Source organism: Mustela putorius, unplaced genomic scaffold (genome assembly GCF_011764305.1).
Source record: "Mustela putorius furo isolate JIRA1106 unplaced genomic scaffold, ASM1176430v1.1 tig00000275_pilon_pilon_pilon, whole genome shotgun sequence".
NCBI lineage: Eukaryota > Metazoa > Chordata > Mammalia > Carnivora > Mustelidae > Mustela > Mustela putorius.
In genome coordinates, this window is record NW_025421341.1 from 11,739,906 (window position 1) to 11,756,457 (window position 16,552).

The 16,552-nt window shown below is 41.2% G+C and overlaps 1 protein-coding gene across 6 annotated transcripts in view; it reads left to right on the forward strand.

Annotated features, from left to right (window-relative positions):
- ZDBF2 (zinc finger DBF-type containing 2) overlaps positions 1-13,025 on the forward strand; it is a 31,931-nt gene extending 18,906 nt beyond the window's left edge. For 5 of the 6 annotated variants that reach the window (XM_045078647.1, XM_045078644.1, XM_045078645.1 and 2 more), the window contains one exon: positions 692-13,025. In XM_045078647.1, coding sequence (XP_044934582.1) covers positions 692-8,297 — 7,606 coding nt within the window. In that variant the 3' untranslated portion in view covers positions 8,298-13,025. The remainder of the gene's footprint in view (positions 1-691) is intronic. The other variant, XM_045078648.1, reaches the window with a different exon arrangement.
- Positions 13,026-16,552: the final 3,527 nt, after the last annotated feature.

A 16,552-nucleotide genomic window follows, 5' to 3' on the forward strand; every position in this document is an offset into this window, starting at 1 on the left:
GCTAACAAATAAACAGATTCTTATAAAGGACAAATGGATGGTTACCAGAAGGGAGGTGGGCGGGAGGAGAGGTGAAATAGGTGATGGGGATTAAGGAGTTAAACTTGTGATGAGCACCGGGCATCTGATGGAAGTGTCGAAGCACTAAATTGTATACCCACAATTAATATTACGCTGTATGTTAACTAACTGGAGTTTAAATAAAAACTTTAAAAAACCCAACAGTGTGTTAAATAATAGCTAACATTTGAGTGATTATATTTTCCAGGCTTTTAAAAAATGCTCCTTACATATAACAACTAATTTACTCCTCAAAACAATCTCATGAGGGAAAAATAACATTATGTTCTTTTTTGGGGGAGAGAACTAAAGCCTAGAAGGTTAAGTAACATATGTAACACTTTGCTGTTGACTGCTGGGATAACTGATAAATGATATATCGCTTTTTTTTTTTTTAAACAGCTTTTTATGTTTAGGAGCCATTTTGTGTTTATTAAGTAGCAATTGGTGGAGCTGCCTCCACCTTCTCTACTGATTTCCCTCCCTGAAAATACACACGGTATATAGCCTCTGTGATCTTTGCCCTCTAACAGTCAGGCCCAGGATAGCAAGAAAACGTTTATTGTACATTTATTTTAACATTTAAAATAGATATTAGAATATTTTTATGGATTTCCCCCTTGCTTTTTAGATCAACCCAACATGAGAGACTTCTTATGAATGCTGCGCCACCTCCTGAAGTGGTTCCTGTTGATGATTCTGTTTCTGAAGAAGCGACTGAGGATGCCGCTGGTGTAAAAGGAGAGAGCTCCAGCAAGGGTTCTGAACCTAGTAAAGAGTTACATGCTAGACCCGGCAAATCTCAGGAATGTATACAGGGTGTTTCAGTAAGACCATCAGTTATTCAAAAACTGGAGAAGGGACAGCAGCAACCCTTGGGTTTCATTCAGAAAATTGGGAGTGGCATGAAAGAATTTAACCCAGTTGGTATTGGTCAAGCTACACATACTAGACCAAGCTTAATATGTCCGTCAGTGATTTCTAGTGCTCCTGCTAGTTGTTTAGCTGGAAGTTCCTTTGACAGACCAGTTACAACTAAAACAACTAAGTTAGCAGCAGCAGCCAGTTCGGATTCAGTCAGAAAATGTGACCCAAACAAAGTTGACAGATACCTTGAACAGCCAGACAGGGGCTCTAGAAATCCTGTGCTGTCATCCAATCTAGAAACTTCAGTTTCGTATCAGAAACCTAAAGAACCAAATAGGAAATCTTTAGGTACAAATTCAGATAAATTGATTATACAGGAAGCTGTAAAATCTCAGCGTAAAGCTTTGTCAGCTGGCGCTAAAGTCCGTGAATTTATGGGTACTGAAGGCTCCTTAAAATCTGAATCTCTTTCCAAATTAGCTGTTAGCCAAGCAATCAGCCTGAATAAAAGTGGCATGCCTTCTAATAAGGGAACCTTTGAAGATGCTACAGCAAAGCACCGTGAGAAATTCCTTTCTGGTATGGATCATAGCCAAGAGGAAAAGCATTTGGTTTTTAATAAGTCAGCCTTTTTAGAACAGAAGAGCTCAGTGATTTCTGCAGTGAAATTTGCTCGTGGCTCTCTTCAGTCAGCGTCTGATCAACCGGAAGAGACTGCACAAGACCTTTGGAAGGAGGAGCAAATTGACCAAGAAGATAAAAACTATGATTCGAGAGCTTCTGAAATGAGTTTTGACTGCAGTTCCCCTCATTCACTGACTGATGAATCTAAGGTGACTGCCAAAGAAGTAGACCTTTCAAAGGAAGCGTACGCAGATTTGCAGTGTAAGAGTAAGACATCTTTCATTTCTGTGGTGAGTTCGGATCGTGATGGCTCTCTTCCCTTGGCGTCTAACCGAACTCAAGTAATAGTTAAAGGTGTAAGTGCTCAGAAGGCAAAGCCTATTAGCCTGGTTGATGAAAGCTATGAATCTAGTGATTCTGAGATTAATTTTGAATGTGATGCCTTACTTCAATCAACTGATGACTACCCCCAGCAACCTGCAAAAGAAGGAAACCTTCCTAAGGAGGAACACATTGACTTGGTTGATAAGAACTATGGATCTAGTAGCTCTGAAGTAAGTACTGATTCTCCGTTTCCTCTTCAATCAGTAGGTGACCAACTCCCAGTGGCTGTCACAGAAGCAAAACTTGAGAAGGTTCACATTGGCTTGGTTGATAAGAACTATGGTTCAAGTTGTTCAGACACAAGTATTGATAATGATGCTTCTCCTCAGTCTGTAGTTGAGCATCCTCACCTGGTTGTCAAAGAAAGAAACGTAAAGGATAGACAAGTCTACCTGAAAGATAATAACCTTAAATCCAGCAGTGCTGAAGGCCATCTTGATTATGCTGTCTCCCTTGAGACAGTGACTGATGAATCTCAGAGGGCTGTTGAAGACATACCCCTTCTGGAAGAGAGGAATGAACCTGTGGATATGAACTATGATTCTCATGGTTCTGAAATGAGTTTTCACACTGATGCTCGACTGGTGCCTGGCCAGCCTGGAGTAATAGTTAAAAAAGTGAACGCTCGAGAAGTAGCTCTTGACCTGGAGGAGAAGAGTGTTAAATCTAGCAATTCTGATCAAAGTTCTGATTCTCGTGCTTCTCTTTATCAGTCACCTAGTGATCAGCGTGAAATAAGTCTGAAAGAGTTAAATGTTGACATGGAAGTTAAGAGCTATGGGTGCTCCAGTTCTGAGCTGACTTTTGAATCTGATCCCCCTACTATGTCGGGTACTGAACATTCTGAGATGGACATGGAAGAAATAAGAAAGAGGCACATTAACTTGGAAGGTGAGCACTCTGGGTCAAATAGTTCTGCAATAACTTTTGACTCTGATATTCTTCTTCGCTCAGGAGTTGACCAGCCTCAAGTAGCTATTTATGTGGAAGAACCGAGTCATCTGGAAAATCAGACTAATAAATCTTGTGTTGCTGAAGTAACTTTTGATTCTGATATACCTGTTCATTCGGGGACTAATCAACCTGAACTGGCTGTTAAAGACATAATCATTCAGAAAGAAGATTATATACACTTAGGGAGGAAGAATGATGAACCCAGTGGTTCTGAAGTAAGTCTGGATTTTTATGTCCCTTCTCATTCAGTGACTGACCCTCCTGAAGTAGCTATGGAAAAGCTAAATCTTCAAAAAGAAGAGCAGATATACTTAGAAAATAAGGACAATGAGCCTAGTGGTTCCGAATTAAGTTTGAATTATGGTATTTTTCATTCAATGACTGGACATTCTAACAATCCCCTTAAAGAAATGAATCTTCAGGAAGAGCGCATACACTTGGGAAATAAAGGTAATGGGCCTAGTGTTTCTGAAATCAGTTTGAAATCTGACCTTTCTTACCGTTTAATGACTGATCATCCTAACATAGCTGTTAAAGAAATAAGCCATCAGAAGGAACACATGTACTTACAAGATAAGGATAATGCATTAAGCGTTTATGAAACGAGTTTGGATCCTGGTGTCCATCTTCATCAGTCAGTGACTCACAAGCCTGAAACCGCTGTTAAAGAAATGTGGCTCCAAAAAGAAAGGCATGCTAAATTCAAAAGTAAAAGTCCTAAATTTAGTAGTTCTGCGACAGGTTCTGACATCCCTCATTATTTAGTGACTGAACCGCAGATAGCGGTCAAAGAAATCAATGTTCAGAAAGAACATGTTCTAGAAAAAGAGAGTGATAAATACAGCAGTTCTGGAATAATGTTTGGTTCTCATGTCCTTCCTCACTTAATGACCGAAACGCCTCACATTGCTGTTTTGAAGGAGGACCGTGTTGTCCTAGAAGGTCAGAGTACTGGAGCTAGAGGTTTTGCAGTAAATTTGGCTACTGGTGCCCCTCTTCATTCAGTCATTGGCCAACCTCAGCTAACCCGCCTGAAGGAACAAAATGTTCATCTGGAAGATAAAAACCATGAATCTAGTCATTGTAAGATAAGATATGATTGTGGTGACCCTCATCTGCTATTGACTGGACAATTTAGGGAAGTGGTTAAGAAAACAAATCTGAGGAAGGAAGGGAAAGTTGTAATGAAAAATAAAAAGGTTCAAACTAAAGGTTCTAAATTAATACGCTCTTCTGGTGTTTCTCTTCAGCCTGTGGCTGATAAACCTGAAGGGGCTATTAAACGAGTAAACCCGGAGAATGAAGGTCATGTGAACGTGGAAGATAAGAGCAGCCAATGTAGTGGTTCTGAAGTGAGTTTGGATTCTGATTTCTTGGTTGAGTCAATAATTGATCAACCTCAAGTAACTGTTTTGGATCAGGACCACACTGAGCTAGTAGAAGATAAGCATAGTCAATCTGGTGGTTCTGAAATGAGTTTTGATTCTGAGGACCCTCTTCAGTCAGTGGCTGAGCAGGTTAGAGAAACTGTTAAAGAAATAACCCTTTGGAAGGATGAAGTTGATGTGGAAGATAAGAGGGATGAAGCTGATGTGGAAGATAAGAGGGATGAAGCTGATGTGGAAGATAAGAGGGATGAACCCAAGGGTTTTGAAATGATGTATGATTCTAATGTCCTTCATCAGTCAGTGGCTGCCCAAACTGAAGAAGTCGTTAAGGGGATGAACCTTTGGAAGGAGCACGTTGACATGCAAGGGAAGATTGTGGAACCTAGTGATCCTAAAATAAATTTTGATTCTAATGAACCTCCTCAGTCTGTGCCTAATGAAATTCAAGATGCTATTGCAGAAATAAGTCTTCTGAGGGAAGGACATGTTTGTCTGGCTGATAAGGACTATGAACCCAATGATTCCGAAATAATTTATGTTTCAAATGTCCCTCTTGAATCAGTGGTTGAGCAACCACACCTTTTGGAAGGGGAACATGCCAGTTTGGAAGATAAGAGCACTATCGCTTGTCCTGAAATAACTTTCATTTCTGATGATCATGTTCAGTCAGTGGCTGACCAGCTTCAAAAATCTGTTAAAGAAGTCAGTCTCTGGAAGGAAGACCATATTTACTTGGAAGATAAGAGCTACAAACTAGGTGACTTCGAGGTAAGTTATGATTCTGATGTTCCCGTTCCCTTTGTGGTTGATCAGTCTCCTTTGGCTGTCAAAGAAATAAACTTGCAAAATGACCTAGAAAATAAGAGCTGTGGACCTAGTGTTTTTGAAATAAAATGTGATTCTGGTATTCATTTGCAGTTAGAAGTTGACCAGTCTGAAGTGGTGTGCAAAGAAATAGATCTTCCAAAAGAAAGGCATCTTGGCATGGAAGTAAAGACCAGTGAACCTAGTGATTCAGAATTAATGTGTGATTCTGATGTCCCTCTTGAAATAGTGGTTAATGAACTTCAAGTGTCAGTTAAAGAAGCAAATCTTAGAAAGATGCTCTTTGTGGACTTGGTGACCAGTGATAGTGATTGTGAAGTGATTGCGGAGTCTGATATGCCTTTTCAGCCAGTGATTGACTCACCTGACATGACTGTCAAAGACATCAATTGTATAAATACGGAAGGCTATGATCTAGAAGGTGAATGCTGTGACTCTTGTGGTTCTGAAATAGGATATGTTTGTGAAGCCTCTCCACAGTCACTGGCAAACCAGTGCAAAGAGACTTTCAAAGTGGTAAACCAGAAGAAAGACTATATCATTCTGCAGGAGTCAAGCTGTGAGTCTTACGGTTCTGAAATAAATTTTCAAATCGACCCCCCAGATCGGTCTGTGACTTACTCGTCACAAGAATCTGATAAAGAAATGGTGAAAATTATTGACTCAGAAGAGAAGAGTTGTGAATCGGATAGTCCTAAAACAGATTTTAAATGGGAAGACGATGCTGAGCCAATGGCTGAGCAGCTCCAGGAAGAAGACAAAGGAATCAACATTCGTCAAAGGAAAGGTCTAGAAACCATTGGCCGAAAAGAAAAGCACTGTGAAGCTACTGTTTCTGCAGTGCGTTGTAGTGCCTCTTCTGGGTCAGCAGTCCATCAGAGGGCTAGCAAGGGGAAGATTTTGAAGTTAAAACATGCAGATCCAGAAAGTATGAGCTGTGAACCATGTGGTTCTGGAATGAGTTTCCAGTGCTCTCTTCAGTCTGACGCTGACCAGCCTCAAGAAGCCGTTAATAAAACAGGACTCTACAAGAAGATGACTCTGGACCCAGAAGAAACAAACCGTGATTCCCACCCAACCTCTATTTTCATAGTTGATCCTGCCAGGAACCTGGAAAAGGTAAAGGAGGTCATAGAAGATGATCCTGATGAACCTGTCCTTGAAGCCTTGCCTCATGTCCCTCCTTCATTTGTGGGGAAAACGTGGTCTCAGATAATGAGAGAGGATGACATGAAAATTAATGCTCTTGTGAAAGAATTTAAGGAAGGTCGTTTCCACTGTTACTTTGACGATGATGGTGAGACCAGGAAGATAAAAAAAAAAAATTTGAATGAAGAAAAAAAGATTACTTGGACTGACGCGAGTCAGGACACTACCGCAATTCAAGTTTTTTCAGATTGTGATGATAATGCAGGTGGCGTTTCAGATACTGATGACTTTCCAGTGGCCTTAGATAAATCTAGCCATCATTCTACAGTCAAGAGGCCTTATTATGAACAGTCATGGCGACTGGCTGCTCGATGTCAGGCTGTAAAAGTCAGCCATGGAACTCAAACCAATTTCTCAAATCAGTCAGACGCACAAGACAGTGGACAGGAGGATGACTCAGCAGGGAAGCGTTCGCTTCAACAGGACAAAAAAACAAAAAAGAAAGTGAAAATTGGAGCACATGAATATCCTGAAACATGTACTAAAGTTCTGAAGCCTTTGCAACCCAATGCCTTAGTCTATGTTATTTCTTCAAACATGAAATTTCAGGACAGTGAAACTGCCAACTTCGCTAAAAAATACCGCACCCCCAGAAGTCGGGATGTTAGCATAGAGTACAAATACAAACGGAGCCCCTTTAATTACTATGACCCACTGAGTAAGGAAATTGTAATTGATCCTCCTCTGAGCTTAGATGAATCAGACCCTGACAGAGTTAACTGGCTTCAAGCTAGTCTCAGCGACCTGAGCTCCAGTTCAGGCGATGAAGACGCTGAAGACTGTGACCCAACATCCGTTTTGACCATAAGAGACGAATTGCTGGCCTATCCGGGGGCCCCTGTTTCACCTGAGCGAGTGCCACGGCCGGGGACTTCGGGGACCTCGCGGCCGGGGACTTCGGGGATCTCACGGCCGGGGACTTCGGGGACCTCACAGCCGGGGACTTCGGGGACCTCACGGCCGGGGACTTCGGGGACCTCACTGCCGGGGACTTCGGGGACCTCACTGCCGGGGACTTCGGGGACCTCACGGCCGGGGACTTCGGGGACCTCACGGCCGGGGACTTCAGGGACTTCGAGCGCAGGCGCAGCTCCAAAGGAAAGTAATTTCCAGGTAACGGTGGTCCCCAGAGACGCCGCCGGGACCTCTTCGGAAGCAGGTACTGGGAAGTTCTCCGAAGGTAAAAAGAAAATTCAGAGGAGGGTGACAACGAATGAGGACAAGCCAGACTTCCCCACGAAGGCTTGTAAACCGATGAGTCTCCAGGCACAGCCCAGGCTCGCTTCCGAAAGACGGCCCATTTGGATTCGGACCAAAGTAAACGATATCATTCGAAAGTATCTTTCAAAATACTCTTTCCTGCGTCGCAAGTATCAGTCCCGGAGCGCGTTTCTCCGACTGCATCTTAACCAGAAGAAATGCGACCCCCCCAAGGCGAAGGCGAAGGCGAAGGCGAAGGAGGCGGCGAGGAGCACCACCCACATGGTTCTGCGGTCGTCGGTTCAGCCGGTGCCCGCGGATCCTCCGGTGCCCTCGGATCCGCCGGTGCCCGCGGAATCGCCGGTTCCTCCGGTCCCGCGGGTTCCCCCGGTCCCGCGGCTTCCCCCGGTTCCCCCGGTCCCGCGGCTTCCCCCGGTTCCCCCGGTTCCCCCGGTTCCCTCGGTCCCCCCGGTTCCCTCGGTCCCCCCGGTTCCCTCGGTCCCGCGAGCTCCGCCGGTGGCGGTGGTGGCGGCGGCGGCGGCGGCGGCGGCGGTAGCGCCCGAGGGACAGTCCCTGACGGCCCCCGGCTCCGGCCCCAAGCCGCGGGGGCTGCGGGGTGCAGGCCGGAGGAGGAATGGTAAGAAACGCTCTCGGAAGAAGAGAAGACGACGACTCTCCCGACCCGTGAAGATCTACTCTTTGAGAAGCCTGTACTCCCAGGTGGCCGCCTCCGACAGGATGAGGACTCGGCTGTCAAGCAAGCGAGAGGCCGACGAGACCGCCTAGACGCGCGGAGGCGCGCTGAGCAGTCCGTGCTTCCCTCGAAACACATTTGTGCGCATAGCTTTCCCAGCTTCGGTGAAAAAAATTTACCTTCAACTATTTTGCTACAGACATTATTTTTCAGAACTTTTATAATTCATTTAAAATTAGTGTTTAAGGTCTCTCTCTCTCTTTTTTTTAGAGATCCAAACGCATCCTTTGTCCATTTGCCGTAGAAGAGCTTCACCTTAATTTACAGCTATAATTTAGCACAGTATATATACACTTTTTTTTTCCTCCTTCAAATCACGTCCCTCTTATTTATTTTTTGATTGTATCTCATGTCAGCAGGACATAATACTGCAAAAATGAATGTGACAAACATTGAATGCTATCTTATTTTTACTTTTTAAAAATTGAAACAAAGGAATATGTACTTCTGTGCGTTTCAGAGTGGCATTGTCAATACCGTATTCTAACTGGAGAATTAAAAAACTAGAATAAGTTATCTCAGCTTTCCAGTGAGGTTGATTTAAATAATCACCAACAAAATAGAATTGATCTTTCTTTTAAAAGCATCTAAGAAAATGAGATTCCGTAATCTTTAATCCAGTTTTTAAAAACTGCCTAATGATTTTCTATACACACATACAAACTCCTTCTGCTGCCTTTAAATTGGATTTGCAAGTTTCTAACTTATTTGGACACATGCACATATACAGTCTCTGTAGGTTTTTCTTTAGCATTATTAGATCTTAAGGGGAGAATGATCTTGCCAGTGTAATTATGTTTCCCACCACCTTTATTCCTTTCCACCTGAAGTACTGGTGGTTTAATATGAAAAGCTGGGTTATCTTCATGGCCTTATCTCTTAAAAATATTTCAGCCACTATCCTATCGTTTTCTGTAATTATTGAACTGAAATTGAGCTAAAATTACAGCTTTGGCAATTTGGGCAGACCATTAATTGCCCTTAACGAATTATTTGTAATCTTAGTATTTCGAAAGATCTAATAAAACTGATAACCTACATGGAGGCCAGTTTCGCAAGGGAAAAACTACATATTTGTACATTCGTTTGGCTTTCCTTAAACTTACTAACGGATTTTAATAGTTCAAACAAAAGATGTTAAGATAAGCAGTTTGGTCTGAGATACTCAGAACATGTTTAGATCCTTTATTTGGGGACACTAGTTGAGCTGGTACAGACACATCTAATTACCCTGTTTAAGACAAGGATCCTGGATCCTTTCTATCATTAATGTTAAAGGAAACATGAATTTCAACTCTCTTGTAAAAACCATATCTTATTGAAACTAGATCAGTGTACCATGATTTCAGAGATAAAAATGTGTTACTTTAGACTTAATGAAATATAGTGTAACAGTTGGTGTCTAAATGTAGTTTTATTTCAGGGGCCGTTTTTAACCTGTGGGTATGTTATGGCGTTCTGTTGTAATTTCTTTACTTCTAAATTTAAAACATAATTCTGTTGAAAAACAAATGGGCAAATGTTTATATTTTTAGTTGCAAAGCAACTTCAGCCTTGCCTCATATACAAACATATTTTAATTCCCCTCCTTAAAATGATACTATGGGCCACTAGTTTAAAATACTCCTCCAATTTTAATTTAGAAAGAAAACTGTCCTATTGTTTAGGAAGTAAACAGCAGTTAATATGTGAAAATATTCTATTTGTGGATACTGGTGTCATCTTTTCCCTATAAAGTAGACACGGGCAATTTCCTTAAGTACTATTAGTAGGCATTCTGGATGCTTTAGGCTTAAGTTAAAAAGCAGATCATACGGAAATAATGTACTCAATGAATATGTTGTGTCATATCTATTGTGATTGCATCACGCGGAGAGGACAGTTCTTATAAGTGAAATGATCAAAACAGTTAAAAAATTTTACTACTTTTTTCACATTGGAGACTCTTCTAAATACCATTTTTTTGAGAGAAAAAAGGTTTATATTGAAAATTTATATTACTAAAAAATCAAAGTATAGTACAGTCCTGATTATTTTTTTTAACATTTTGCAAATGTTTATAAGTTCCTGTAGTCATTATTTTAGACAAGCTTGAAAAATTGAAATTGTAAAAATTATAATTTAAATTAAAGTAGAAATGATTTACTTTCAGAATTTGGTAGGCTACAAGATGTGCCCCTTTGTCAAAATATATTTTGGCTTCATTTGCAGTTTAGATGAAAGAGTTGGATGTTTTTTGTGTATTCAAGAGTGTGTTCAATTCTTTTAATAGTGATAAATCAAGTTATAACAACAATGAATATTTTACTAATCTTGTCCTTGTTCAGTATCTTGCATAAATTTTTATTATGATTGTCCCAAGTTATACAGTATGTGGACAATATTGTGTGAAGTGTGTTTTGCATTTGTGCATTTAAATTATTTGTGTAATTAGGGCTCTGAGTGACACTTTTTGGTAAAGAGAAACTATATTTAAATATTCAAGCAAGTATATATTTCCATGTAAAGCTAATGTGAAGACTAATGTATTTTTTATAATGCAGTTTAAAGAGTAAATTTGTTTTCAAAGTTGCCAAGATAAAATTTATCAAATATTGAAATTTGTCTCTACTTTCTCCTCAAGTTAGGAAGTTTTTCTGGGAACACTTAAGGAATCAGAGAATAATGAAAACGAATTCATTTTATAAATGGTCTTAGAGATAATAAAGAAGAGAATATGAATGTTGATGCTGGTGAGGAAATAGTTTAACCAAAGATATACAGGTATGTTCATGGAGTACTTATTTCAAAGGATTAAATTTAACAGCTATTTGTTTCTCTGGTGGAGTAGTGGGTTAGCAACTTCTCACTTCGTATACCTGTATCGAAAGAGTCAATGAACGGGACTGAGTTGAGGAGGCAGAAGCCACATCATTAGTTGACACCTGGTGGGAAGAGAGAACTTTGATGCCTCCAGTATCATAGCGTATGTTATAAAGGACAAGAAAACATGGAAAAGTATACGTATGTCACTGAGGTCAGGGCCTTGGGTCTCAATAGTAATGGTTTCTGGGTTTTTTGGGTCCAGGATCATATTGCTAAGACGGAACAACAGCCTACTCTCTGTGATAAAAAATTACTAAAGTAAAAATATATGATGGATGTCCATACTCACTAAAGGACTTTTCTATATAATAAAATGTGGAACATACTGAAAAATCATGTAATTAGGGAATTAACACATCAAAATGTCAACCTGAGAAGATGAGAGGCTGAGGAAGAGTCTCAACATTTCCTTAAACTTTATTTGACCCCAAATATTGGGAAATGAGACAGTAAGTTTCCTTTGTTCTTCTTATACTTTATACGTGTATTTAAAAAGTTCTCCCCGAATATTTTAAATAATTTACCTTGATTAAGAAATAGGTCTAGGATGAACTATAATTTGTTGCTGAATCTTTAAATAAGTATGAACTTATACTTTATTTACGTTTATAATTTATTATATGCATGTGGTTTTTTTTAACATGCATTTTATTTTCTAAGTTTTTAAGCTGGACGTGTGTGTGTGTGTGTGTGTGCGCGTGTACATCTTGAGCCCTTACTTACTAAGTGCCGGGCATCGTTCTGAGCTTTTAACCTGTATTGTCTCATTTGATCTTCAAAGAGCCCTATGAGTTAGGTACTGTGATTGTCACTAAATAGCTCTATGCCTCAATTTTGGGATTACAAATGAGTTGTTATTTACTGTGTTCAGATGGGGATTACAGTCCCCAGTGCCAGGACACCACTAATCTACTGTCTGTATAGTTTAGCCTTTTCTGGACATTTTATGTAAATGGCATCAACAATATGTGGTGTTTGTGTCTGGCTTCTTCATTTACTATAGTGTGTTTGAGGGTCATTCATGTTGTGGCATGTATCAGTATTTTGTTCTATTTTTATTGCTGAATAGTATTTATAATTAGTTTTTAATGAAGCTGGTAACAGAATGCTGGTCTCCTGACAAATATGATAAAAGCTGTTAGGCTTGAGGCTAGCTGTTCCTTAATGGCTCTCATCCCTGTTACCCTGATTATTTCCCCATTTCCAAGACCAACTGGATATCTGCCTTTTTAAGTGCCCTTATCCCATACTTGAATGCTTTATACTTCTCTGTCTTTGGCTCTTACTCCCTTCATTGCCCATCTTGGCAACTTCACCGTGCTCTCTGAATTCTCATTTTCATTGTCAACACATTATCCTCTGTTTTCTCAATCTTTTTCACAGTGGAGTGCTTGAATGTAACAGAACTGAGAATCACATCCAAGTTAGCCATTCTCTTAATCTCCACAGGCTGGAGAGCCAGGCAGTGTTGGTGATGGTACTGGTCCTGGTGAACACTCTGCTTTACAATCACACTTATCCATAACCCCAGTACACACCATCAAAGTCAGGAAATCAACATTGATAATGGTATAACTCTATTCCACAGACCTCATTTGGATTTTACAGATTGTTCTACAGTTCCCTCTCTAGGTCCAGGATTCTACCCAGGATCACACACTGTCATGACTGTTCAGTTTCCTTCTGTATGGAGCAGTTCCTCAGCCTTTCTTTGTATTTAATAACTTGACATTTTGAAGTGTACAAACCAGTTTCTTTGTGGAATGTCCCTCAGTTTGAGTTTGTCTGGTGTTTCTTTATAGTTAATGCTTTGCGGGGGTGGGGGTGGGGCAGAAATTCTGTGGACTTTTCAATGTATCCTAATCGCAGCCATGTGATGTCAGTTTGAATAAAAGTGGTGATTGAAAATATCCAGCCTTTGTCTTTATTTTAGAGGAAAAGCTTTTAATCATCTGAAATGGGGGCTCTTGTAGTGGGTAAGCCGAGTTACCAACAGTAGCATTATTCCACAACTGATCTTGAGACAACTGGGAAGGGAAATTTCCTTATATTTGCCATCCAACTCATACATAAGATGGTAGCTTATGTGTACACTTAACAAATATTACTCTCCATAACCTCAGTACCTCTGGCCCTATGCCAAGTCCTCTGGTGGGTGCCAAGGGTCCAAGCATCAACCACACACGCCTCTAGTTGCTCACTTTCATTAACGGATAGAGTGACAGAGAATGGCATTCGTGGTAATTTAGTGGGCATGCAGCGTTATTCCTGCCCTTTCAAAAGATTGTTAGTAAACCTATACAGGTAACACGAGATACTGCTATTTGGTGTGGAAAAATTTATCAACTTCGCACTGAGACCATTTGCAAAGCATTTCTCATCATTATCTGGAAAGCTTGCTTTCCTGTGTTTGCGTTATTATGAATAGTCTCTGTTAGTTTGGTGAATCAAGATGAATTGTTACATAGACTCCCTTAGTTATTTGTCTTAACGGGGCACGGAAAAGACTTCCCAAGGACAAGTTGACATTCAGCAGCTGTTTAGTTTTTGAGTCAAGCCATTGTCAGCTCTCTTGAACTGGAAAAACATAGGGTTTATTAATTTTTTTCGGAGAGTTGTTACTACTGGTCACAGATAGTGAATTACATGATATATCCATTGCGCTGAAATTATTGAGGTGAACGACCACTTGCAAACACTGTCTACCATGATTATTTCACAGTGCCAAATGATGGTGGTCTTGCAACTATTACCGTAGCTTCACACAGTTCCTCCTTACATCTAGGATGTATTTAAGGGAGTATTTATTTGAGGGAGCGTTGATGGCTCTATAGAGTCAGAGAAACCACTTGACCCTTGTAAGTCATCATCTTCAGGTTTTCATTCTGGGTATGCTACTTCACATATCTGTAACCTAGCAGAACTAGAAAGTTCCTTTTTTTCCCCCACAGAGAAAGAATCTCACATCAAATATGATAACTTGCATGACAGTGTGTGACAGTCTTCTGAGAACAAACAGTAATCCCAAATTGCCCAGGATAACCAGTAACGACTGCCAGGTAGCATTTGGAGCTAGGACTTTTCTTCAGCTGTGCTGAGTGATCGTGTGAGGTGGCAACACATGAGGATGGTTCAAAGTGGCAGAAGAGAGGGGTGAGCTAGCCCTCAGGGAGATTCAATTAAAACCACATTGAGATACCACCTTACACCAGTTAGAATGGCCAAAATTAGCAAGACAGGAAACAACGCGTGTTGGAGGGGATGTGGAGAAAGGGGAACCTTCTTACACTGTTGGTGGGAATGCAAGTTGGTGCAGCCACTTTGGAGAACAGGGTGGAGATTCCTTAAATTAAAAATAGAGCTTCCGGGACGCCTGGGTGGCTCAGTTGGTTAAGCAGCTGCCTTCGGCTCAGGTCATGATCCCAGCGTCCTGAGATCGAGTCCTGCATCGGGCTCCTTGCTCGGCAGGGAGCCTGCTTCTCCCTCTGCCTCTGCCTGCCATTCTGTCTGCCTGTGCTCGCTCTCTCTCTCTCTCTGTCAAATAAATAAAATCTTAAAAACAAACAAAAAACAAAAAAATAGAGCTTCCCTATGACCCTGCAATTGCACTACTGGGTATTTACCCCAAAGATACAGATGTAGTGACAAGAAGGGCTATCTGTACCCCAATGTTTATAGCAGCAATGGACACAGTCGCCAAACTGTGGAAAGAACCAAGATGCCCTTCAACGGACAAATGGATAAGGAAGATGTGGTCCATATACACTGTGGAGTATTATGCCTCCATCAGAAAGGACGAATACCCAACTTTTGTAGCAACATGGACGGGATGGAAGAGATTATGCTGAGTGAAATAAGTCAAGCAGAGAGAGTCAATTATCATATGGTTTCACTTATTTGTGGAGCATAACAAATAGCATGGAGGACATGGGGAGATGGAGAGGAGAAGGGAGTTGGGGTAAATTGGAAGGGGAGGTGAACCATGAGAGACTATGGACTCTGAAAAACAATCTGAGGGTTTTGAAGGGGCGGGGATGGGAGGTCGGGGGAGCCAGGTGCTGGGTATCAAGGAGGGCACGGACTGCATGAGCACTGGGTGTGGTGCAAAAACAATGAATTCTGTTACGCTGAAAAGAAATAAAAAACAAAACAAAACAAAAATTACATGAAAAAACACATAAAAAAAAAAGAAGAGAGGGGTGGTGTGTGTGTGTGGGAAGGGTGGGGTAAAAAAAAAGTAGTGAATAAAAAAGCTCAATTTTAGTATTCTCTATAACTGAGTGGTCATTTTAAAGTTGATGATAGCGGGTGCCTGCGAGGTGCGGTCTGTAAAGGGTCTGACTCTTGGTTTCGGCTCGGGTCATGATCTCAGGATTGTGAGATGGAGCCCCACGACTAGGTCCGAGCTCAACGTGGAGTCTACTTGAGATTCTCTCTGCCCCACTGCTCTCTCTCTCAAATAAATAAGTCTTAAAAAAAAGACGATAGCTTGGCTATTTTTAAATACATTTGGATCACCTAATTAAATGACCTAACTTTTTTCTTTTTTTAAGATTTTATTTATTTATTAGAGAGAGAGTACGAGTGTGGTGGGGAGGAGCAGGGGGAGAGGGAGAGGGAGAACCAGGCTCCCCACGGAGCAGGGAGCCCGAAGCGGGGCTCGATCCCAGGACCCTGGGATCATGACTGGAGCTGAAGGCAGACACTTAACTGACTGAGCCACCCAGGCACCCCTAAATGACTTTAACATTTAAAACATTTTAAAAACGTATTCTTATTATATTTTATATGAGCATTTTACTGAAATAGAATTCATATGCCATAGAATTTACCCATTTAGAGTACAATTCAATGGTTTCTAGTATATTCACAGAGTTGTGCAGAAATTGCAACAGTCCATTTTAGAACATTTTTGTTAATGAAACCCCATGCACACCAGCCATCAATAAAGAAATAGCATTTGCCACCAAAAAGAAAGCCCATCCCGTTAGCAGCTGTCCTCCGCACCCTCAGCCTTCCTTTATCCCAACCTCCTGGCAGTCACTAATCTTTCCGTCTCTATGGATTTGCCTATTCTGGCCATTTTATTTAAAAAAAAAAAAGGATCATATGGGGCGCCTGGGGGCTCAGTCACTAAGCGTCAGCCTTCAGCTCAGGTCATGATCCCAGGGTTCTGGGACCGAGCCCCACATCGGGCTCCCGGCTCAGCGGGGAGCCTGTTCTTCCACTCCCACTCCCCATCCTTGTGTTCCTGCTCTTGCTCTCTCTCTCTCTCTCTCTTGCTCTGTCAAATAAATAAATAAAATCTTTAAAACAAAACAAAACAAAAAACCAGGATCATATAATATGTAGCCTATCTGGGATGGCTTCTTTCACCCAGCATAATGTTAAGGTTCATCTATGTTGTGGCACAGATTGGTAC